The 25463-nt window shown below is 43.9% G+C and overlaps 1 protein-coding gene across 1 annotated transcript; it reads left to right on the forward strand.

The window, feature by feature from the left end:
• Positions 1 to 1929: 1929 nt before the first annotated feature.
• Positions 1930 to 9275, forward strand: HOPX (HOP homeobox). Its single transcript, XM_068542892.1, has 2 exons — positions 1930 to 2268; positions 8480 to 9275. The coding sequence occupies exons 1-2, from the start codon at positions 2125 to 2127 to the stop codon at positions 8555 to 8557; spliced, it is 222 nt and encodes a 73-aa protein (XP_068398993.1). The 5' UTR covers positions 1930 to 2124; the 3' UTR covers positions 8558 to 9275.
• Positions 9276 to 25463: the final 16188 nt, after the last annotated feature.

Below are 25463 nucleotides of genomic sequence, written 5' to 3' on the forward strand. Positions count from 1 at the left end.
TGAAGGACTGGGGAGTCTACAAAGCAGCGGCAAAAATTTTCCTGGAAGAGCCAGCATAACTGTGTAACTGGAATTAGATGGAACCTTTCTAGGGCAAGGAATAAAATCAGAGGCAGCAGTTTCCCCTCTCCTTTGTTTTTTCAGGCAAAATTCGCAGCGGTGGGTGGTTCCAGTGGGCAGCTTTGACTGGAATTGGTATCCTACGAGGGCAGTCAAAGCCCATTCAAAACAGCAACAAGCCCCTGCCTGCATTTACACGGTTGCCCTCCTGATTTTTTTGTGCCAAACTAAAGACAGAATGGCCCGCTGAGAAGGGTCTAGAAGAGCACAGGGCTGAAACTGAAGCCAAGGCTTTCCATTCTCGGTTGCTGGTCACCAAGCTTCTTTCCAGCTCTGAAGTTCTGTGTCAGAGAAAGGGGGAGATGGTGCCAACAGGAGAAGAGGCATTTACGATCTGGCTTGACCCCGTCCTTCCTCAGCACTGTGACAGGAATCACGGGGACAGATTAAGCGGGGGCGCACAGAACTCCCTAAAATCACGAAGATTTCACTATGACCTGACAGCTGGCTTAAGCCCAGAATCTCTCACAGTAGAATGGCTTCTTGTCTCACCTGAGAAGCCTCTTCAGGTGACCAAGAGGAGAGGGAAAGACATTTATTTAGGGAGCCCAGGATGCAGGTCACATTTGAAAAGGTTGCCACGGCATCGGGGACATTATGCAGGCAGATCAGTGGAGTGTGGCTCATCCCCAGGCACAAACCACATCAAAACCTACTCAGGATTGTGCTGGATGATTTTGCAATTGTTTGTTAAAACAACAAACCAACGTGATTCCCACACTTGTGCTTGTCTTTTACCGTCAGCAATGGCAAGAGCTGACCTATCTCTACCAAGTGCTCAGCCAAGAACTTGAAGACTCTAACCTCCTATACCTCAATACATCTTAAATTGGGGGGAGGGGAGGGGTGCACATCTGCCATTTTTTGGTCCCATTTCAGAGGCTACTTAGGTATGAGATGTAGCAGGAAGTCATGTTGCCCCAGATCTGCTAGAGTAATGTTTGGCTCTAAAGCAAGGAAATACAAGAGACCTTGAAGCTGGTTACCGGCCAATTCTCTTGACTTTACAGTTAATTTTAATACAGCTAGAGGGGATGTCTGATTTCAGAGACAGCTGCTGTAGATCCTCAGTTGGGTTTTGGCTCTATCTTGGAAGGCCTCTTCTAGCGAGGAACATAGTGAAGTGGACTCTGGTGGACCCTGTGGAACAATGTCCAGGCCACGCTGGGAAGTGAACAGCTGAGTTGGCTGGAGGCCTCTGACTCATGGCTTTAGTTAGAAAAATCGGGGGTGAAGGGATGGAGGAGGAGGTTGCAGATCTTAGAGTGACTCACACAAGCCCTCAGGTGGAACTTTCTCCTGATGCTCAGTTCCCGGCCTTAGGAACTGCAGGGGTAAATCACTGCGGACCTATCTTCACCTCTGTAAAAGGAAGAGATTAAAAGCGCCGCCCCCATTTCCTCAACTTTGAGAAGTAACTTCTGTCCTGTGGGTCATTTCCTTGAAGGAGGTGTAGGGGTGTGCAGCCCTCCCTGGCGAGGGCTGCAAAGTGCTAAACTGCTTTAGAGGCGGCAGGGCGCGCACGGGTGAGGCGTCCCCGCCTTGGACTCGGGGCTGCCCAGCCACGCCATCTGTCAGGACTGTACCCAGGGCAGCTCCTCCCAGGAGGAAGCTTTGAAGACGGCTTTTCAAAATCACCGCCGCGCTTCCTCCACTCCTTTCTTAAAGGCTCACGGCCGGGAGGGCGCGGCGTCAGCTTCTTCCCACCACCCCAGACCACTGACCCCGGGGAAACTTGTAAAAATTCGGGGCAGGAGCGCAGCCCAAGGACGCGCAGCTCAGCGGCGGGACCCCTAGGCGCGCGCCCCTGGAAGGAGCCCGGGCAGGCTCCCGCAGCAGCCTGCAGCGCCGGGGACCCGCGCGCCGTGCGACCGCGGGCGGGGACAGCCCCGGGGGCTGAAGGTGCCCGACAGCGCCCCGGATCGCCGTTCCTCCCTGCGTCCCGCCCGCCCGGGGCCTCGCTCACCCCGCCGCTTCTCCCTCTCCCGCAGCCGTGTCGGGACCATGTCTGCGGAGACCGCGAGCGGCCCCACTGAGGACCAGGTGGAGATCCTGGAGTACAACTTCAACAAGGTCAACAAGCACCCGGACCCCACCACGCTGTGCCTGATCGCGGCCGAGGCCGGCCTTTCCGAGGAGGAGACCCAGGTAAGCCCCCGAGCGCGCCCGACTCCTGCCCGCGGGGACCCGCCGCGCCCACCCTCGCCTGGGCGATCTCGAGAAGGTGGGGGGGTCGCCCTTGCCCTCGGCTCCCTCTTGGCCTCCTTCCGCCGGCTCTTTTCGTCGCTTCTGCCCGCACCCCGGGAGCCCAGACCTGCATCGCTCCCACCGCAGCATCCCAGCTTCCCGGCTCCACGGGCGCCAGGTCTGTCCCTCCACCCCAGCCCGGTGGCTCCCGCGGGAGCTGCTTAGAAGCCCCACGCCCACCCTCCCTTCTCCTTGCTTTCCCACTCTCCCCTACAGCTCGGGATAAACGCTCTCTCCTCCCTCCGGGCTGGGAGCAGCGTCCCTTGGCCCACTTTTGTCTCGCTTTCCCGGGTTTATTTTCTCCTCTGGGCTGGAAGCGAAACCTTCCAGGAGAGGGGCAGTGTGCGCCCTCTGAGCCCAACGCCCTCAAATCTATTCTCAGCGGGAGTGTCAGAGCTGGAAGGGATCTTAGTGATCAGCTATAAATTCAGTCCTCAGGTTTGGTAAACGAGGAAACTGAGGTTCAGAGGAAGAGACTTGCCGTGATGGCACAGGTCGTTAAGCACGCTCTTTGCATCACATCGCGCTGCAGCTTCCGGTTAGCTGCAGAGCTAAAATTGCACGGAGCCAGGGAGATTTGGTTCCGGTTTTTAAAAATTCCACGGCTCTAAGGTTTAGGGTCCTTTTCTGGAGTTTTCTGAGAAGGTAGACATCTGACATTACAACTGAAGGAAGTGGAAAAAGATGTCACCATAAGTGCATTTATTTATTTATTTATTTTAAAAGCTCCTCTATTATCCTGAAAATTGTTTAGGGTAGAGAATGCAACACTGCCCATGATTTTTAACCACTAGGTGCAGTAGGTGCAGTATTGGCTCCTGCACCTTTTTTTTTTTTTTTTTTTAAATCCCTGTCTAAACTCTGACTTCTATTTCCCCTTTGGTCATGGAAAGACAAATAGTTCTGCATGACAATGCCACTTGGAACTCCTCTAGCACCTCTCCTCCCATGGGAGCCCAAAGCAATTCACACCTCTGGTCACAGGTCTAAAGCAGAGACTTTTTTATTCTTCCCATCTTATAGACCAGAGCATTCAGACATTTTGTTCTCTCCTCATCATGAATCATACTTAGCTGAGGCTTAAAAGCTTGTAATGGGAGCTCCAGTGAATGCTAGAACCAAGACCCCAAGATCCATTTTGGATCCCAAGTCCAAAATGATTTTTACTAATTAAGCCTTTGGAGAACTTGCCCACAGAAAATCCTCCCTCTCCTAGGTCAAACAGAAAGTCCAGCATATCAGTCTTTTGCAAAGGGAACAGATATCTGGCTAGCCAGAACCAGAACTTAATGGAAGGTGATGTACTTTAACCCAAGTCTAACAGCTCATGTTTCTCAGAACCCCAGCTCTCCCCAGGAGGCAGCCTGCTGAACTGTTGTCATTTACAATCCCATACTATATTTAGAAAAGAGGAGTGATCACAGAGACAGTAACTCAACTTTAAGGCTGTGGGTTTACCATGGGCCCCGTATTAGCCTGATTCTCCCTTGGCAAGTGACTGTCATTCCCTTACCTGTAAAGCAGAATGATTATGCTGGCCTTTGTAACAGATGACACTTGCCGCCTATTGCTCCAGGTACTCTCCGAGTATTAAATCATTTATTTGCCACAACAATGCTATGAGATGGGCACTCTTGGCCCCATTGTACAGAAAGCTTAAATAACTTGCTGAAGACCACCATTGGGGAGTAGCAGCGCTGGGATCTGAACCCCGGCAGTCTGGCCCCCTGGCCCAGACGCTTCACTACCATGCTGTTTTGTCTCCACAGAAAAGGAATGGAAACAACTGGGTGGGGTGGGAGGGAAGCACTGAAAATTCAATTTATGTTCTATTTCTTCCTGAAAAAAAATCCATGCAGTAAATGAGTCATCTCAGCCTATGTTCAATCTTTCCTCAAGATTCACCTTATACGAGAGAACTGAACTGAGATCAGGTTAGGGGCAGGAAGAAAGAGAGGGCACCCTTCTATAATTGAGGTCAGCCAATTCAGACCCCTAGAGAGCAGGTTCCTCTGCCCCTTTCAGGCAGCCCTTCTCCCATCCCCCTCTCTTCTCCCATCCTCAAATGAGCAAATGGTACACTCAGCCCTGAAGTAAGCATTCGGGAGAATGAGTCAGCCTCAGAGCAGGGCTCCTCGCTTCCTTTTCCTGCCGCGAGGCTAACACCTTCTTCCTCCCTGAGATTGCCACAGCTCGGCTTGCCCCTCTGTCTTCTGGCATCAACCACAGGGAAGCATCTGAGACCCAAGAGCTCAGAGAGAGGCAAAATTTAGCAGTTTCAGGGAAAGAGGCTTCCTACGTAACCCTCCGTCATCCCTTACCAGATTGGATCTCATCTTCCAACTTCCCATCCTTCCCTCCCATCCCCTTAACCCCTTCCCAACCCTCTCACCCCCATGTCACTGGTGGGTGAGAATGGTTTCCCTGTAGGGACCCTTTAAATAACTGATGGAGGCCAGGTTTGTTGGGCCTAAACATAAGCAGTGTCTGGTATCAGCACTTCCCCTGTTTCTTTTATTTGTTAGCATTGCCCTTTTCCATGAGAAAAGGTCATCAAAGCCAAAATAATATTTATTTCCTATGCTTGGTCCCTTATGCCTAATACCACCCACTTCCAGAATTGGATTCGTATTCATTTTCCTAGAACAAGTAACACTAGGAGAAGAAAAATAAGCATGTGATGCTCCTATGAGATAGTTAACTCAAGCTGATTCACACTGCTGATACTTTGGCAAAGGCAAGAGGGACTAAAATGTTGAAATATTCTCTGACTGGGGGCTTTGACCTCTTTATAACTGTCCCACTGTAGGACAATGTTCTCTACTTGGGGTGGGGGGGGGTGGGGAGGGACACCTATAGGAACCCAGAATGAGGTGAAGGATGCTGTAATGGAAATAACTTTTTAAGGTGCATTTGCTGGGGTCCTAGAATGGGTTTTTTCTCATGACAGTAATTAGATATCTCCTATATTTAAATTAGAGAAACCTTACAGAATCCCGACCCCTGTGTCTTTTATCATTTTGAAGTCAGTGTGAGAAGGGGCTGGGAAAGCTCTTATCAGCCCCTTGGGAGGTTAGAATGATCTTCCATTTTCTATTATCACTGATTCAATCCCAGTGTAGTTGGCATTGGTTCTTAGATTGGTTTCCAGGATTTTTATCCCCTCTTGATGTCCTGGGGCTCTTTCTAGAACCCTGGTTTTAGTTGTTAGATGTCTTATCAGTGGAATAAAGACCTCTAAAGGTCTCCTCCCAAAAAGAATGAAATGTTAGTTACTAGAGAAAAGGACAGGAACAATATTATTTTGCCTCACCCCTTCCCCATCACAGTGTCTAATTATCATCTGTTCTCTCAGAGTAAATAAATCTCCATGAATGGGCAAGGCTAATGAGGGCATCCATTCATAAGCAAGCAAGGGATGAATGTCTTTCCCAGGGGATGACTGAAACAAAGAAGAGAAGGAGAAAGCCAGGTGGAAAATTAGTATTGATGTGAGTGAGATGTGATAAGATTCAGCTCCGGAGGTGAAAAAAGCAAGCAAGGTGTTTAATGATTTTTGTTGGAGAGCAACTGGTTTGCTAAATTATTATATACATATGTGATTTAAAAAATATATATCTATGGAAAATAGTTGAGCTTTTCTTGAACCTCCTCCCATCCCCCAATGCTAGGGTTCAATTTATTAAGCATTTGGATGCCAACTCACCGATTCACAGATTTGGTCATTGCTGAAGTTATTTTCAGTAACTGTACGTTAATATTTTGCTTCATTACTAGTATAAAGATGTGGGTGGCTCTTCTGAATGAAGCCAGCTCAATCATTTTGTCTTAAATGAATCCTGATAGAAAATGAGCCTTTCCCCCTCCAAGTTTTAATTAGTCAGTCTGTAAAACTCTGCCATTTATTCAGCTCTAGAAACTGGAAATTCTGTTTAATCAGACCTTGTAGCCTTGAAACCCCTGCAGAGCTACCTCATTAATGAAACTGGAACTATGCTGCTCTCACACCAGATTCCAGAGTTAACTAAACACACACATGGATCACAGAAGCAAATATGCCCACCTTTAGCAGTAGAACGTTGGTTAAAGCCACCAAAGATACATGAGCTCTGTATTCTCCTTAAGGTTGGAGATCCCCAGGAGTGAACCATGGCACCCAGAGAGCAACCCCCAAAGAGAAGGCTTCCCTACGAGTAGTCTGCTGCCCCTGGCTTTAGATTACTTTTCTCTGCTGCCACCCCACAGTACAAAGGTATATAAGACAACTGATCTTGACAGCTGTTAGGCACTTCAGTGTGTAAACTGTTGAACAGTTAGGGGGAGTTGTAGGCGTGGTCCCTTGCTGTTCAGCCAGGTGAGCATTGGTGCAGAGCCCTAGACCGTGCTGTGGGCTCGCTCCCTTCTAGCTCTACAGACCTTGAGCCTTAGAAGCACTCCTTCCCCTGTGGTTCTCCCCCTTTCTTCTCATGTTGGGCTTATGCTGAAATGCCTTTTGACTCCCTAGATCTCCGCAGAGATGAGGTCTTCCCACGCATGGCCCTAGAACCCACCCTGTTTGTTCAGAGGTTGAATCTGCATCTGGCTGTGCTAAGTCAGAGCCCTCTAGGTGTTTCTCACCATACCATCTCCATCAGCACATTCCAGGTCTGGCATCTATCCCACAGCTGTGTTCTTTTTGCTTCCTTTCTGTCCCCTCATCTACTGACCCCTAGAACAGGTAAATTTTAGAAACACTACAAGGGACGGTAGGAAGCCCCTAAGTTTACCTCTTCATTTACAGTTGAGCTGACTGGCGCTCTAACTTCCTCAAGTTCTCAGAGCCAGTTGGTTACAATAGAGCTTCCTGTTGGCAGGGCCCAGGACTGCAGAGCCCCCAGTGGTCACCTACAGCATGACATGAAAACGTCTTCATTCTCAAAGTGGGCCATGATGTGTGAAAGGTTGGGAAGCACAGGAGAATAAAGCCTGGAGGTCCTGCCTTCCCACACAGCCCTCTACTCATCCTCTCCCATGTGGATTAATGCTTGCTGCTTCTATTTCTTCACTATTGCCTCTTCAATGTTGTTGTTTAAAAATCCAGATTCCTCCTGGCCAACCTGGTTCATACCCCAGACTATTCCCCAGCATGGGTCTCCTTATCTCCACTTTGCAGAATCCCCTGCCCTTCAGGGGTATAATAAAGGCAGATCTATATGCCTTTACATACATTTTAAAATGCATAAAATATGTTTTAGCCCTCACATGGTACCTTGTCTAGAAGTATCCCATCTGGGGCTTTTCCTAAATCCATGGTCACTTTTGCAAGGTGTGAATATTTGGGTCACACAGAGCTAGATTTTGAGTAAACTGGGAATCCCACTTGCTCTCTTCTCACTGTTCAGTGGCCCTGGAGCAGGAACGATTGGTCTAGACTACTCCATGGATCCTCAAAAAGGAGTGCCCCAAGGTTGTTCAGTGCTTAGTTTTTCATTCATTTTATTCAACAAATTCTTACTAAGTGCTACTGATGACCAAGGCCCTTGAGATTATCACACATTGATGAGGTATAGCAGCCATACAGATTTATCTGGGGCATCAAGGAGATGCTTCAATTTCTTTTATTCATTCAACAAACATTTATTAATCTCTGTTAAGCCCTTATGCTAGGGGCTAATGACGGTAAGATATGCAGACTCTGCTTTCATGGATCTCATATTCTAGAAGGAAATGTAGATTAAAAACAAGTGAATACACAAGTAAATTAATTACAGATATTAAAAGTTCTGTGAAGGTAACAAAGTATTAACATAGAGAATAGGAGATGGATGGAGAATCTACTTTAGATAAAATGGTTAGGGAAGGCTTCATTGAGAAGGTTCTATTTAAGCTGAGCCCTGAGGATTATTTATCATCAGATAAATAATGAAGGTCAGATATTCTAAGCATAGAAAACAGTATGTACAAAGGTCCTGAGGCAGAAATATAAGTATCACAATGAGAAGAACCATCCCCAGGGACTCAGTTCTTGCTTTCCTCTTTTCCAGCTGGGCCACAGAAGCTACTTTTAGAAAGGGAATGGACATTTCAGTTTTTCAGTATGTGACAGGTAATTTTGCACATTTCCCTCCTCCAGAAATGGTTCAAGCAGCGCCTGGCCCAGTGGCGGCTATCAGAAGGCCTACCCTCAGAGTGCAGATCCGTCACAGACTGAGGAGACGGTGGTCATTGGCGGCTTCCCTCCATGAAGACCATCTGCTGTTTCTCTCCTTGGCTTAATCAAGCTCTTTTGGTTTTTCAGTGTAGTGTCATATGCTCCTCTGTTAGCTGTCCTGCTATTTAACACAACGTTGTATTTTTTTTTTAATGTACATAACTAGAAAAGAAAATAACAATAGGAAGCTATGGGCAGCTTCTGTGTAAAGCAGTGGCTTGGCTGGAAGTGGTGTGGCTTGCATTTCCTTTGGGTCATGATGACAGATGGTGTGAAAACCATCTAAGTTTATTTTTTGACCATCACCTCCCAGTAACAATTTACTTTCACCATCCATTTCAGAACAGACAAGGCCTCTGTTGAAAAGATAGCATGACCAAGAGGGAGAAACATTCCTTCTAATTCTACTTCCCTAAGTCATTTTCCTTGTGTTTCATTTAATACATTGAGATTGAGTGAGAATGCAGAGGGAATTTGAGTTATTCAGATTCCATAAAGCAGTTCCTTGGATTATAGCTGAATTAACTTGGAAAGCACTCAGGCTGGAAGACAGAAACTTCCACTGGCAGAAAATCAAGTAACTAAGGAAAAAAATCCACAAAAGTCTTGAATTTACCTTATTTAAATGCATTTGTTAAATTCATTTTGCTAAACAAAATGAACTGCTTTTTGTCTCTAAAATGATATTCTAAATAAAACCTTAACATTTTGTTGAAAATGCACTGAGTCCTCTGCAGATTTTTAACTGAATAATAAGCATATCAAAGAAAAACAGAATAGCTCAACATAGAAGCCACCTGCCAACAGAGCTGTCATTTTCTAAATCCTTGCTCCTCAAAGAGTCGTCCAGGACTGGCGTCATCAGCATTAGCTGCAGGCTTGTGAGAAGTGAAGAATCTCAGACTCTAATCCAGACCTACTGAATCAGAATCTGCATTTTCAACAAGCTCTCCAGGTGGTGTCTATGCACGTGAAAGCTTAAGCAGCACTGCTCTAAGGGACTCTACAGTCGATTTGCATCCATTTTCTATCAGAGCACATTAAACATCTTAGCAGTCCATTGGTTAAGATTGTGTTTGATTGCATGGAGCAGTAACTTGATTACAATGGATTAACCAAATAGGCTTTTTGTATGTTTGTTTAATTGATTAATTATTTTTACATAAGAAATCAGCAGGTAGGTTGCTCCCTAAGATTGCCAAGAACTTGCAGACATTTTATCTTCCTACTTTCCTATCTTTAGCATGTGGCTCTTGTGTTTATGGAGGCAAGATGGATGCATTTCAAGTAAAAGAGGAAAAAGCAAAGGGAAATGCCAGCTAAGACTTTTCCCTGTAAAAAAGGTTCCTGGAGGCCCCCATCTAGGGACTTCCCCCTACATCTCATTGGCCAGAACTGGGTCACATGGCTACTCCCAACTGCAAGGGAGTTGGGAAGGTGAGTCTTTTTAATTGGACATAGTACTGCCTTGAGAAAAATTAGGGTTCTGTTGGTAAGAAAGAAGGGGAGGATGGATATTGGAAAAGCCACTAGCAGTGTCTGCCAGCCCAGCCCAGAATGATGCTGGTGTGCACTTCTGAACTCTTACCTACAATGCAGGCACAGTCTTTTCAGTTCTTTAAAATAAAGAGCCCAGAATAAGAAATACTAGCGGTTATGCAGAATACAAATGTTTACAAGACCCCATTAAACATCCTTGGCATGCTTCCTCGTCCTCTACCTTAAAACATTTCTTCTCTAAACAGTACACAGTGAACCAGGGTCTGAGCAGCACAGCCTCATCTGGCTTGCTCCTCTGCAACCTAATTGATGGTGGTCTGAGAATCTGTCAGCACAGGGCTGGATACTGACATCACTTTCTGGAAAGAAGGAAGGGAGGAGGTGGGGACAATACAGGAATGTGAGCACATCATACATACCCGCATAGAGAGAGTATTCTTTACCTTTCAAAGCACTTTCATAGACACAGACTAACAGAGAGAAAAAAAAAAAAGTGCTGTTAATATGACTGTGGGCAAAGCAGATCCAGACAGAGCATGGAGATTTGCCCATGTCAGGCAATGAGAGAGATGCTAAACCAGGTCTAAGCCCCAGCTCAGAAGTCTTTCCAGCACACCAGAGACATGATTCTAGAATAAGCCATCCGGGACAAGAAGAGTTAACCAGCTGGGCAGAGAGTGTGCCTTTAGCTGGGAGCTGAGAAGCATGTTTAGGACAGAAGGATCACTTCCTGTGTTTATCAGGCCCAAGAGTCAACAGTCCTTAAATAGCAGGTGCTGGAAGGGAATGAGGATCAGGTATCCTTTAACTAATTAATTATTCAATTAATATATATGTTTAACTAGAGCCAAGTTTTTTATTTGTTCATTTCTTGCATTTGAAGTACTCCTGATGATACCATAGTCCTTAACCACCACTCAACTTCAACCAACCACTTTGCCACGTTTTCCTCTGTCAGTTTTTCAGAGGCCTACCCATTGCCCTAGTTTCTCATTGTCATCAACCTTAATTAGGTTGATTTAGTGTTCAGCAGGTGGAGTGAAATCTTAAATGTACCTGAACCTCCACCTCTGCACTGCTGGGCAGCCTCAGGGAAAGAGTCAGTGCCCTTTTAAATGTAAATTTGTTACCAATATTAACCTCCGTGAGTTTACTTTTTCAACTGTAATACAAAGATAGCAATACTCTACTAAAAGAAAAAAAGCACTTTGTAAATAGTAATAATAATTACTATTGCTAGTACTCTAGAGCTCTCTAACTCTAGATCAAAATCTTTTTAGAGCTCCCTCTAACTCTAGATCAGCTCTCTTTAGAGCTTGCTGTGCAATCCAGTTTGGTAGCCACTAGCCACATGTGGCTATTGAACACTTGAAATGTGGCTAATCCAAATTGAGATGTGCTGTAAAGTACCCACCAGATATCAGAGCCTGAGTATGAAAAAAGAAAATGTAAAATATCTCATTAATAATTTTTCTCTTGGTTACATGTTGAAATCATAGTGTTTTGGATATACTGGGTCAGATGAAATAAATTACTGAAATTTGAAAAAAAAAATTACTACTGCTACAAAGTACTAATGAGGACAGGAAAAGGTTCATTTTGATGCCTGAGGTAAGTCTTAACCAGAACCCAGAGCTCTAACTAACTTTTAATATCAGGAGTCTCTTCTGGACACCCAGGGTCACACACCAAAGTGGTAATACCCACCCCAGGCTGAGAAAAACTGCACAATCCCCTCTTTCTTTGCTGTGTGTCCTAGTTCTGTTGCTGACACTGTTGGTTGCTTAGCCTGATAATTATTCCCAACCCCTCTCTCTGTTACCTCCTTTCTCTACCAAGGCTGCTGAGGCTGGAAAACCAAAATACAATACTACTCCTGTTTTCATCCTCACGCGGAGCTGTGGTCATGTGACACAGTCTGGCCAATGAGGTTTAGGTTTAAGCACGCAGTAGGGGGGGCGGGGAGGCGGTGTTAGAAGGCTTTGGGGAAGAGTTTTTTTGGTTTTTTTTTTGGCTGTGTGGGTCTTTGTTGCTGCGCGCAGGCTTTCTCTAGTTGCGGCGAGTGGGGGCTACTCTTCGTTGTGGTGCGTGTGCTTCTCATTGCAGTGGCTTCTCTTGTTGCAGAGCACGGGCTCTAGGTGTGTGGGCTTCAGTAGTTGTGGTGCGTGGGCTCAGTACTTGTGGCTCGCGGCTCTAGAGCGCAGGCTCAGTAGTTGTGGTGCACGGGCTTAGTTGCTCCGCGGCATGTGGGATCTTCCCGGACCAGGGCTCTAACCCTTGCAATGACAGGCGAATTCTTAACCACTGAGCCACCAGAGAAGTTCTGGTGGGGAAGAGTTTTGTGTTTCCTGCTAAAACGTACAGAAGCAGCAGGCTCTGTCCTTTTCTCTTGTCTTGAATGGCACCAGTTTCATTTGTTAATTGTAGAAACAGATAAGCAAAACAAACCCCAAACAAACATACAATAAAACAAACAAACCCCATAAAAATTAACCATGATTTCACCATGCAGAGGTAACCCTAATATTAACCTTAATATTCTTGAGGGTAGGCATGTTTCCAGTGCATAAATACACAGGGAGCTGGGAGAAGAAACCATTTTAGGAGGTAGCTGCTGTTTGAACCACTGCTCTGAGAGGATGTATAAACGAAAAACGCTTGTTTTTCACTGCTACAACACTCTACTCAGAATATTTCAGTTCTGACACCAGATAGGTGGGGTTTTTTCCCCCCCACATGCAGCGATTCTGTGACACCAATTGGATGTCTTGCAATTCAATTCGGTCTGACACTGTCTACCTGGAGTTAGCCTCAGATCCCACAGGTTAAGGGCTCAGTCCCACAAGACTGCCCCCCACTTCAGATGCCAGTCGCAAGCCCAGGTTGTTACCTGTGCTTCTGATCAATTGGCTGTAAATTGGAGGTTTCCAAGCCCCCCTCCTCTGATTGGATTGATTTGCTAGAGCAGCTCACGGAACTCAGGAAAAGTTTTCTTACCAGATTGCCAGTTTATTATAAAGGATATAACTCAGGACCAGCTAGATGGAAGAGGTGCAAAGGGCAAGGTGTGCGAGGGAAGGATGTGGGGCTCCCAAGCCCTCTCTGGGCACAGCACTCTCCCAGCACCTCCACCTATTCACCAACCCAGAAGCTCTCTGAACACTGTACTTCAGGGGGTTTTTATGGAGGTTTCATTATGGAGGCGTGATTGATAAAATCATTGGCCATTCACGATTAAACTCAATTCCCAGCCCCTCTCCCCTCCCTGGAGGTCAGAGGTGGAGGGGTGGGGCTGAAAGTTCCAACCCTCTAATCACCTGATTGGTTCCCCCGGTGACCAGTCCCCATCCTGTGGTTATCCAGGGGCTTTCCAAAAATCACCTCCATGACATAAATTCAGGTGTGGTTGAAAGGGGCTTGTTATGAATAACAAGACGCTCCCTTCACCTTTCTCACTCTGGAGCTACTTCAGAAATTGGAGCTATTTGAGGGCAAAAGACCAGATACTATAACAAAAGATGCTCACGTTACTCTTATCACTTAGGAAACTACAAGGGTTTTAGGAGCTGCGTGCCAGGAGTAAGATGAAGAGCAACATATGTATTTCTTATTATTAATCACAATACCCTTAGAAAGATTCTTCCTAAGGGAGAATTTGCTCTTTTGTTTATGAAAGCGTCCTGATGAGTGTTTCTGGCTATAAAACACAGGTCTAGAAGGAGAAAAAAAAAAATGAAGAATTCAGTGGCTGTGCACAATAAAGTAGCAGGAACTTAGGACTGTGTCCCATGGACGCTCAGGTAGGAGGCTAGCTGGGGCCCTCAGGCACTGAGAGGAGAGATGGAGAAGAATGATCTGGTATTGGAGTGCAGGCTCCAGCAACGAGTTGGCTGACCCAGAAGGCTGGTGGAGTTGGCTCAGAGACTTCAAAATGTCAAATATTCATTTTAAATTAACACCTGTACAATGCTGGTCCACTGCTGCCATTCTGTCACTGCTGTTTGTTATCTTCTACCTTTAGGAAAGCACTATTGCACAAAATAGCCGTGCATTGGTGATGCTTTGGGAGCCGGGAAAGGAGCTGCTTGGGCCACATTTGTGGCCCACAGTGGACGGCAGAAGCTCTGTTTCTGCCTGCTCTCTTCTTATAAAGGGGTAACACCACTCCTTTACATTTGGGGAACACCTCCCACTTCATGTGGTCCTGGTAGAGCAGTCAATCACAGTGTCCCAGGTTCCCCACTCTACTCAGAATTAGACACACGACCCAGACTGGCCAATCACAAAGCCACCTCCCTTCACACACGGGGACTGAACCAAGGTATGGGCACTTGACCTAAGCTGAGCCAATCAAAATCCCTCACCAGAGTTTTCCCAACTGGACCGGGAGGGGCAGTTCTCTATTAACCTCGTGCATGGAGGGTTGTGAGGGTGGAGGCCTGGGGTTGCAGGCAGCCATCTACCCAGCCACGTAGAGAAGGTTACACTGTAATGAGAGACAATGGAGGCAGGCAGAGATGGAAGTTAGAAAAAGAGAGAGACAGACAGACAGAAGCTAGGTCCACTCTTCCCTCAGGCCATCCTAGCCTTCCTAGCTCTGTGAACTAGTGAATTCCCTTCTTGGTGTGTCTGTCATTTGCAGCAAAAAGAATCCTAACTAATGGGAGAGTGAAGAAAGGAAGAGAGGAGTGCGTGGAAGGAGGAATATTGGCCACTAGGGGAATTATGAATCCAGGAGAAGCAGGAGCTTAGAGTAGAAAAGAGCCAGGAATACATAGGCCAACAAACCCTGAAAGTAATTGGACAGAGTACCAGACATTTCTCAATCGCTGGGGACTTGAGAAAAAAGATTATTTTTCCATATTAATGGAAAAAATTACTAACAGGTAGATAATATTTGGATAATAAGTACATACTTTTTTGAATTAAGTGCAAATATATGGTAGATATGATTTTATTACCTTCCTGGGGACATCTGGCTACTCTCCCTCAACCCTGGCCATCTCCATGTAGAAATCTTGTTCCACATATTCCACTGTCCACTAAAGGGCCATTTTAAAACCTCACACTGTTTCAAATGTATACCTGCCCAAACTCAATGTCAAAGTCACTAGCAATAATAATGGTATAATTTAAAACTTCATATTCTCATCCCATGATGGAAGTACTAGGGGGTAGTGGAGCACACGTAAGTCAGGCAGGGATGCAGGACATGAGCCACTGTTTATGTCGACAAGGAAGGACAATAAGATTTCTTGGTTTTCAGAAGGCTGGTGCTTTGATGGTGTGGGCTCTGTGAACAATTATAGGCATGAAGAAGCAAAGGTTTCTAGAGAGCTTCTCCCTTCAGCTTCACCATCTGCTGTATTCTGACAAATATTTCAGCACTGCTGCACTGGGGATGTACTCCTGTAAACATAAATTTCAATGTGGCTCCTTGTAAGAGTTTACCACCTAAACTTAGAAAAATATGAGAAACACTGGACTTGAATCTCAATTTATGTAAGTCATCCAACTACCTAGATACAATGACCAACTGACTCATAGTTCCTATGACTCATCCTTGGAGTTCCAGATGAGCAATGCAGAAGGATTTTCTTTCTCTTTCTCCCAGATGGAGGCTCCCTCTCCCCACCCCTTTTTTAAAAAAAGCTTTCTACTTTGGAATTTGGCACTGCCTGGGAGTGAAGAAGGCAAGTCTCTGGGGGTAGTGATGCTGAGGATAAGAATCCTCAGGGCATAGCATAGGAACCATAATCCAGAAGCTTAGAACCTTTTCAAGATATAGAATGTGTGTTCATGTATGAGAAAAACTGTATATATATACAGCTATATATATATATATGTCCCCTTTCTCCAGAGGGGGAGAGCTGAGGCAGAGAATTCTGGTTGTCCCCTTAGCCCTTCTCTCTTTCTTTCTGTAATTTTTATCTGAGGAGAACGGCTGCCCAGCTAAAGACTAAATTTGCTCACTTCCCATATAGTTAGGTTTTATAGCCAGCCTCCAATGAGCTCTGCCTTCTGGTATTCACACATTTGCATAGGCCCTTCCCACACTGAACAGGGGTTGGTCTGTGTGACCCAGTAAAAAAAAGCAGAAATGATGATGTGTCACTTCTGAGATTAGTTTCTAAAAGACACTGCAGCTTCTCTCTCTCTCTCCCTCTCTCTCTCTCTCTCTGGGATTAGTTGCTCCAGGGAAAGGCAGCTGCCATGTGGAGAGGTCCACGTGGCAAGGTACTAAGGCCCCTGAAAACAGCCAGTGAGGAAAGAGGTCTGCCAAGAACCCTGTGAGTGAGCTTGGAAGTGCGTCCTCCAGCCCCTGTCTAGCTTTCAGACAACTGCAGCCCCTGAGCCACAAACCACTCAACTAAGCTGCTCCTGAAATGGCTTGATAGAATAAAGGTCTGTTGTTTTAATCTGCTAAGCTTTGGGATAATGTGTTAGGCAGCAATAGATAACTAAAGCTCTGGATGTGGTCAGTGAAGTGATGTGTGCTACTTCCGTGTCATGCCCCTAAAAAACCAAGTGTGTTCTCTTGTTTCTCCTTCCCACTTCCCATGAGCTAGAATGTGACTATGGTAATTGGCTGTCTCATATCATGCAGATGACCGCAATCCCTTAGGTGCTGGAGGGCAACAAAACAGAAAGAGCCTGGGTCTCTGTATTAGTCAGGAAATAGCAGGTTTAGCTGCACTAACAACCAACTTCTGATCTCAGTGGCCTAAAAGCAATGCTTTATTTCTCACTTCCACAAATCTGCTGCAGCTCTGAGAAACTCTTCAGGATGGCTGTCCTTCATATCAATAGTGCTTCCACAAATTTCAGTGAACAGGGAAAGGAGTGCGAAAGCCTTGCGTTGGCAACTAAGTGCTTCTCTGACACACCTCACACTCACTCACTCACATTTCACTGGCCAAAGCAAGTTGCATGACCACAACTAACCCCAAGGGGGCAGAAGAGCACATTTCTTCCTTATTTCCAGAGGAAGAAGACTGGAAATACTTTTTTCAAAAGAACTAATAATCTACCAAAGCACTCAGCACCATCAAGTCATTGCACCAACCCTGGACTTCTATATAGGACTATACCTGATAGAGAATAAAGTTACATCTTGATTAAGTCACAGTGTTGGGGATCTCTTATTATAGAGCCTAGCCTTTACCCTAAGCAATAAAGGCATATAGATTAAAGAATGGATCTAGGATCTGCCTACCTACTAACTGATTCTAAAGTTATTGACAAGGAAAATGAAGGCACACAAATGGATAGTCCTACTTGTCCTTCCACATCCACTCGGCATCCTTTTCTACCCGACTCTGTGGCCAAGGAGGGTGACATTACAGATACCTCAACCAGGCTCCCTTGCCCCCTGACTTCTGCTGGGGTTTAGCCAATGACAGTCACTAGCAGGAGATCAGAGGATAAGAGCAGAGTAAGATCAGGGTATTTTTTCCCAGTCTACGTCCATCCAGAGTCATGGTTTGACAGTGACTATGTTCTTCTAGCCAAGGCCACAGCCTCTGTCAGGGGGCCCTTTCCACAGCTATAAGTCTCTCCAGCTTTCAGTAACCTCTTCCTCTCCTTGACCTATTCTAATCCTAGAGGTAGTAACACTTATTAGCCCCAGTGTTTCACTACCCTTCTTGATTTCCCTTAAAACTCAAATCTTTGTAGAGTCCTTTCATTAAATTGTCTTAATTACTTCCGCCATCTATTTCCTGTCAGTACCCTAACCAATGCAACACTTCTCCCTTGACTGATAGCTATTAGTCAAAACCACCAATGACATAAGAAATAGGCAGACATGATAATCCCAAAAGGGTGGTGATGATCTTTTAGATCAACAATGTAATAATGAGATCAAATAGGCATTAGCACCCAAATCTCACAGCGCTTGGGAAAGATGTCCCCTGTACTGGCATCATCAAGACAGTGAGAAGCCAAGTGGCATCTTAAATATTTGCAACTTTATGCCAAATCGTTCCAGCAAAAGCTTGTTGACATACTTATTCCAAAATTAAAGCTTATCCCCAAATATCTCCATTATTCATTTCAAATATCATTGGCTTACCAACTCAATTCCTTAGCTGGAGTTCCACTGAGTTCAGCCAGGAAGCTTTGAATTAGAACATGGAGTTTGCCAGGTTCATGTTTGAACAAGATTCAAGGAGCCTCCAAAAATCTCACAGGTCAAAGAGAGTACAGCTCACAGCCCAGCTCATCTGTGGTAAAAGAAGGAAAGAGAGAGAGAGAGAGGTGGGCTGGGGAAGAAGGGAGGGAGCAAATTTAGGGAGGGAGGCAGGGAGGAACGAACCTGCCTATCAAGTTCACAGGAAGAAAGATGATTCTTCAAATGAGAAGATGCCTCTTCCACATTAAAAAACCCAAACACCCTCATATCGGAGTGCTCCCCAAGGGGCACACATCTAGGGGACCTAGAAGAGAATGTGGCTTTGCTGCCAAACACGTCAGCTTCCAGTGGGGGGTATCTGCAGTGGCAGGAGGAGACAGATCAAGGAAAATGACTTTTATCCATAAAGATGTCTGGGATATAAAATCCTCCATGATCAAACAGGACAGCTGAGAGGAAAATAAAAAATATCAGAGTCTTCATCCATTTATTAAAATATTCACTCATTCTAATCCAAAACAAACAACGCCAACAAAACCATGCGTATTTGTTAGGATGATTTTGGCTACAAGTGAGTGAGTATCCAACTGAAAGTGTCTTATCAGGCTTTCTATTTTCTCATATAAGAAATGTAGGTGATTTCAGGTTTGGCTAATTTGACCACCTAACTAGGCCAGAGCTCTGTGTCATCCTCCCTGAAATTCTCTTCTCTTTCTCTTGGTGGTCGCAAGATTACTACTCCAGTTCCAAGCACCACATCCCACATTAACACCGCCCACCGTCCAGACACAGGAAGGAAAAGCCCTGCCTTTCTCTTCAGGCAACTCTCATTTTATTGTTTTAGGGAGGAAAAGCCTTTTCCAGAAGCCCCCCAACAGTCTTCTCCTTGCCCCTCACTGTCTGGAATTGCACCACATGTCCACCCCATGCTTATAACTATCAAAGATAGTCAGCACTTAGAACAGACTGGCACATAGCAGGAGCTCATTAAATATTTGCCAAATGAATGAAAGGTGAATTGGACTACCATGGTTGCCTTAGACTAAGTCCAGCCCATTTCATAGAATCCATTTTCCTAGAACACACTGTTGTTTGATAGCTGAAGAAAATTTGCATTTTCTTTTCAAAGAAGAAGGAAGGAATAGCTTTTGAGCAGTCAGCCAACAGCATATGCCACATTACGCCATTTCTTTTTCCTTTTTGCTTTTTGGCCAAGCTGTGCAGCTTGCGGGATCTTAGTTCCCTGACTCCCCGACCAGGTTGATCCCGGGGCCCCAGCAGTGAAAGCACCGAGTCCTAACCACTGGACCACCAGGGAATTCTCACACCATTTCTTTTTTTTTTTTTTTGCTTTGTGTATTTCTGTATTATCTTTTTTTTTTTTACATCTTTATTGGAGTATAATTGCTTTACCATGTTGTGTTAGTTTCTGCTGTAAAACAAAGTGAATCAGCTATATGCATACACATGTCCCCATATCCCTTCCCTCTTGCATCTCCCTCCCACCCTCCTTATCCCACCCCTCTAGGTGGTTGCAAAGCACTGAGCTGATCTCCCTGTGCTATGCAGCTGCTTCTCACTGGCTATTTTACATTTGGTAGTGTATATATGTCCATGCTATTCTCTCACTTCATCCCAGCTTATCCTTCCCCCTCCCCGTGTCCTGAAGTCCATTCTCTATGTCTGTGTCTTTATTCCTGTCCTGCCCCTAGGTTCATCAGAACCAGTTATGTTTAGATTCCATATGTATGTGTTAGCATACCATATTTGTTTTTCTCTTTCTGACTTACTTCACTCTGTATGACAGACTCTAGGTCCATCTACCTCACCTACAAATAACTCAATTTCGTTTCTTTTTATGGCTGAGTAATATTCCATTGTATATATGTGTCACATCTTCTTTATCCATTCATCTGTTGATGGACATTTAGGTTGCTTCCATGTCCTGGTTATTGTAAATAGTGCTGAATGAAGATTGTGGTGCATGACTCTTTTTGAATTATGGTTTTCTCAGGGTATATGCCCAGTAGTGGGATTGCTGGGTCATATGGTAGTTCCATTTTTAGTTTTTTAAGGAACCTCCATATTGTTCTCCATAGTGACTGTATCAATTTACATTCCCACCAACAGGGCAAGAGGGTTCCCTTTTCTCCACACCCTCTCCAGCATTTATTGTTTGTAGAGTTTTTGATGATGGCCATTCTGACCAGTGTGAGGTGATACCTCATTGTAGTTTTGATTTGCATTTCTCTAATGATTAGTGATGTTGAGCATCTTATCATGTGTTTGTTGGCAATCTGTATATCTTCTTTGGAGAAACGTCTATTTAGGTCTTCTGCCCATTTTTGGATGGGTTGTTTTTTTGATATTCAGCTGCATGAGCTGCTTGTAAATTTTGGAGATTAAACCTTTGTCAGTTGCTTCGTTTGCAAATATTTTCTCCCATTCTGAGGGGTGTATTTTCCTCTTTTTTAATGGTTTCCTTTGCTGTGCAGAAGTTTTTAAGTTTCATTAGGTCCCATTTGTTTATTTTTGTTTTTATTTCCATTTCTCTAGGAGGTGGGTCAAAAAAGATCTTGCTGTGATTTATGTCATAGAGTTTATTTTTTTTTTTTTTAATTTATTTATTTAATTTTATTTTTGGCTGCGTTGGGTCTTCATTGCTGCGCGCGGGCTTTTCTCTGGTTGCAGCGAGCGGGGGCCACCCCCCGCTGCAGTGCACGGGCTTGTCACTGCGGTGGCTTCTTTTGTTGCGGAGCACGGGCTCTAGGCACATGGGCCTCAGCAGCTGTGGCGCACGGGCTCAGCAGCTGTGGCTCGCGGGCTCCAGAGCACAGGCTCAGCAGTTGTGGCGCACGGGCTCAGCTGCTCCGCGGCACGTGGGACCCTCCCGGACCAGGGCTCGAACCCGTGTCCCCTGCATTGGCAGGCGGACTCCCAACCACTGCGCCACCAGGGAAGCCCTATGTCATAGAGTTTCTGCCTATGTTTTCATCTAAGAGTTTTATAGTGTCTGGTCATACATTTAGAGCTTTAATCCATTTTGAGTTTATTTTTGTGTATGGTGTTAGGGAGTGTTCTAGTTCAATTCTTTTACATGTAGCTGCCCAGTTTTCCCAGCACCACTTATTGAAGAGGCTGTCTTTTCTCCATTGTACATTCTTGCCTCCTTTATCAAAGATAAGATGACCATATGTGTGTCAGTTTATCTCTGGGCTTTCTATCCTGTTCCATTGATCTATATCTCTGTTTTGTGCCAGTACCATACTGTCTTGATTACTGTAGTATAGTCTGAAGTCCGGGAGCCTGATTCCTCCAGCTCCATTTTTCTTTCTTAAGATTGCTTTGGCTATTCAGGGTCTTTTGTGTTTCCATACAAATTGTGCAATTTTTTTGTTCTAGTTCTGTGAAAAATGTCATTGGTAGTTTGATAGGGATTGCACTGAATCTGTAGATTGCTTTGGGTAGTACAGTCATTTTCACAATGTTGATTCTTCCAATTCAAGAACATGGTATATCTTTCCATCTTGTTTGTATCATCTTTAATTTCTTTTATCAGTGTCTTATAGTTTTCTGCATACAGGTCTTTTGTCTCCTTAGGTAGGTTTACTCCTAGGTATTTCATTCTTTTTGTTGCAATGGTAAATGGGAGTGTTTCCTTAATTTCTCTTTCAGATTTGTCATCATTAGTGTATAGGAATGCAAGAGATTTCTGTGCATTAATTTTGTATCCTGCTACTCTACCAAATTCATTGATTAGCTCTAGTAGTTTTCTGGTGGCATCTTTAGGATTCTCTATGTATAGTATCATGTCATCTGCAAACAGTGACAGTTTTACTTCTTCATTTCCTATTTGGATTCCTTTTATTTCTTTTTCTTCTCTGATTTCTGTGGCTAAAACTTCCAAAACTATGTTGAATAATAGTGGTGAGAGTGGGCAACCTTGTCTTGTTCCTGATCTTAGAGGAAATTTTTCAGTTTTTCACCATTGAGTATGATGCTTGCTGTGGGTTTGTCATATATGGCCTTTATTATGTTGAAGTAGGTTCCTTCTATGCCCATTTTCTGCAGAGTTTTTATCATAAATGGGTGTTGAATTTTGTCAAAAGCTTTTTCTGCATCTATTGAGATGATCATATGGTTTTTATCCTTCAATTTGTTAATATGGTGTATCACATGGATTGATTTGCGTATATTGAAGAATCCTTGCATTCCTGGGATAAACCTCATTGATCATGGTGTATAATCCTTTTAATGTGCTGTTGGATTCTGTTTGCTAGTATTTCATTGAGTATTTTTGCATCTGTGTTCATCAGAGATATTGGCCTGTAGTTTTCCTTTTTTGTGACATCTTTGTCTGGTTTTGGTATCAGGGTGATGGTGGCCTCGTAGAATGAGTTTGGGAGTGTTCCTCCCTCTGCTATATTTTGGAAGAGTTTGAGAAGGATAGCTGTTAGCTCTTCTAAATGTTTGACAGAATTCGCCTGTGAAGCATCTGGTCCTGGGCTTTTGTTTGTTGGAAGATTTTTAATCACAGTTTCAATTTCAGTGCTTGTGGTTGGTCTGTTTATATTTTCTATTTCTTCCTGGTTCTGTCTTGGAAGGTTGTGCTTTTCTAAGAATTTGTCCATTTCTTCCAGGTTGTCCATTTTATTGGCATAGAGTTGCTTGTAGTAATCTCTCATGATCCTTTGTATTTCTGCAGTGTCAGTTGTTACATCTTTTTCATTTCTAATTCTGTTGATTTGAGTCTTCTCCCTTTTTTTCTTGATGAGTCTGGCTAATGGTTTATCAATTTTGTTTATCTTCTCAAAGAACCAGCTTTTAGTTTTATTGATCTTTGCTACTGTTTCCTTCATTTCTTTTTCATTTATTTCTTATATGATTTTTATGATTTCTTTCCTTCTGCTAACTTTGGGTTTTTTTGTTCTTTTTAATTGCTTTAGGCGTACGTTTCGGGTGTTTGAAATTATTCTTGTCTCTTGAGGTAGGATTGTATTGCTATAAACTTCCCTCTTAGAACTACTTTTGCTGCATCCCATAGGTTTTGGGTCATTATGTTTTCATTGTCATTTGTTTCTAGGTATTTTTTGATTTCCTCTTCGATTTCTTTAGTGATCTCTTGGTTATTTAGTAGCGTATTGTTTAGCCTCCATATGTTTGTATTTTACAGTTTTTTTCCTGTAATTGATATCTAGTGTCATAGTGTTGTGGTCGGAAGAGATACCTGATATGATTTCAATTTTCTTAAATTTACCAAGGCTTGATTTGTGACCCAAGATATGGTCTATCCTGGAGAATGTACCATGAGCACTTGAGAAGAAAGTGTATTCTGTTGTTTCTGGATGGAACGTCCTGTAAGTATCTATTAAGTCCATCGTGTTTAATGTGTCATTTAAAGCTTGTGTTTCCTTATTTATTTTCATTTTGGATGATCTGTCCATTGGTGAAAGTGGGGTGTTAAAGTCCCCTACTATGATTGGGTTACTGTCGATTTCCCCTTTTATGGCTGTTAGCATTTGCCTTATGTATTGAGGTGCTCCTATGTTGGGTGCATAAATATTTACAATTGTTATATCTTCTTCTTGGATTGATACCTTGATCATTATGTAGTGTCCTTCTTTGCCTCTTGTAATAGTCTTTATTTTAAAGTCTATTTTGTCTGATATGAGAATTGCTATTCCAGCTTTCTTTTGCTTTCCACTTGCATGGAATATCTTTTTCCATCCCCTCACTTTCAGTCTGTATGTGTCCCTAGGTCTGAAGTGGGTCTCTTGTAGACAGCATATGTACAGGTCTTGTTTTTGTATCCATTCAGCCAGTCTGTGTCTTTTGGTGGGAGCATTTAATCCATTTACTTGTAAGGTAATTATTGATATGTATGTTCCTATTACCATTTTCTTAATTGTTTTGGGTTTGTTTTTGTAGGTCTTTTCCTTCTCTTGTGTTTCCTGCCTAGAGAAATTCCTTTAGCATTTGTTGTAAAGCTGGTTTGGTGGTGCTGAATTCTCTTAACTTTTGCTTACCTGTAAAGGTTTTAATTTCTCCACTGACTCTGAATGAGATCCTTGCTGGGTAGAGTAATCTTGGCTGTAGGTTTTTCCGTTTCATCACTTTAAATATGTCCTGCCACTCCCTTCTGGCTTGCAGAGTTTCTGCTGAAAGATCAGCTGTTAACCTTATGGGGATTCCCTTGTATGTTATTTGTTGTTTTCCCTTGCTGCTTTTAATATTTTTCCTTTGTATTTAATTTTTGAAAGTTTGATTAATATGTGTCTCGGCATGTTTCTCTTTGGGTTTATCCTGTATGGTACTGTGTTTCCTGGACTTGATTGACTATTTCCTTTCCCATGTTAGGGAAGTTTTCAACTATAATCTCTTCAAATATTTTCTCAGACCCTTTCTTTTTCTCTTCTTCTTCTGGGACCCCTATAATTTGAATGTTGGTGCATTTAATGTTGTCCCAGAGGTCTCTGAGACTGTACTCAATTCTTTTCATTCTTTTTTCTTTATTCTGCTCCCTAGCAGTTATTTCCACCATTTTATCTTCCAGCTCACTTATCCATTCTTCTGCCTCAGTTATTCTGCTATTGATCCCTTCTAGACTATTTTTAATTTCAGTAATTGTGTTGTTCATCACTGTTTGTTTGCCTTTAGTTCTTCTAGAACCTTGTTTAATATTTCTTGTATTTTCTCCATTCTGTTTCTGAGATTTTGGATCATCTTTACTATCATTACTCTGAATTCTTTTTCAGGTAGGTTGCCTACTTCATCTTCATTTATTTGGTCTTGTAGGTTTTTACCTTGCTCCTTCGTCTGTAACATATTTTTTGTCGTTTCTTTTTTTTTTTCTTTTTTGATGGGTGGGGCTGTATTCCTGTCTTACTGGTTGTTTGGCCTGAGGCGTCCAGCCCTGGAGTTTGCAGGCAGTTGGATAGAGCTGGGTCTTGGTGCTGAAATGAGGACCTCCTGGAGGCCTCACTCCAATTGATATTCCCTGGGGTTTGAGGTTCTCTGTTAGTCCAGTGGTTTGGACTCAGAGCTCCCACCACAGGAGCTCGGGTCTGACCTCCGGCCTGGGAACCAAGATCCCACAAGTTTTGTGGCACAGTAAAAAAAAAAAAAAAGAAAGAAAAAAAGGAGCAGTACAACATCAAAGAATAATAGGAAAAATAAAACTATAATTGAAACAACTGCAACAAGGTAAAATAAAACCACAACAGAAAAAAGAAAAGAAAAAAGGTGGGGCGGGAAAGAAGCCAAAAGGAGAGA

The sequence above is a fragment of the Eschrichtius robustus genome, chromosome 4 (assembly GCF_028021215.1).
Source record: "Eschrichtius robustus isolate mEscRob2 chromosome 4, mEscRob2.pri, whole genome shotgun sequence".
NCBI classification, from domain to species: domain Eukaryota; kingdom Metazoa; phylum Chordata; class Mammalia; order Artiodactyla; family Eschrichtiidae; genus Eschrichtius; species Eschrichtius robustus.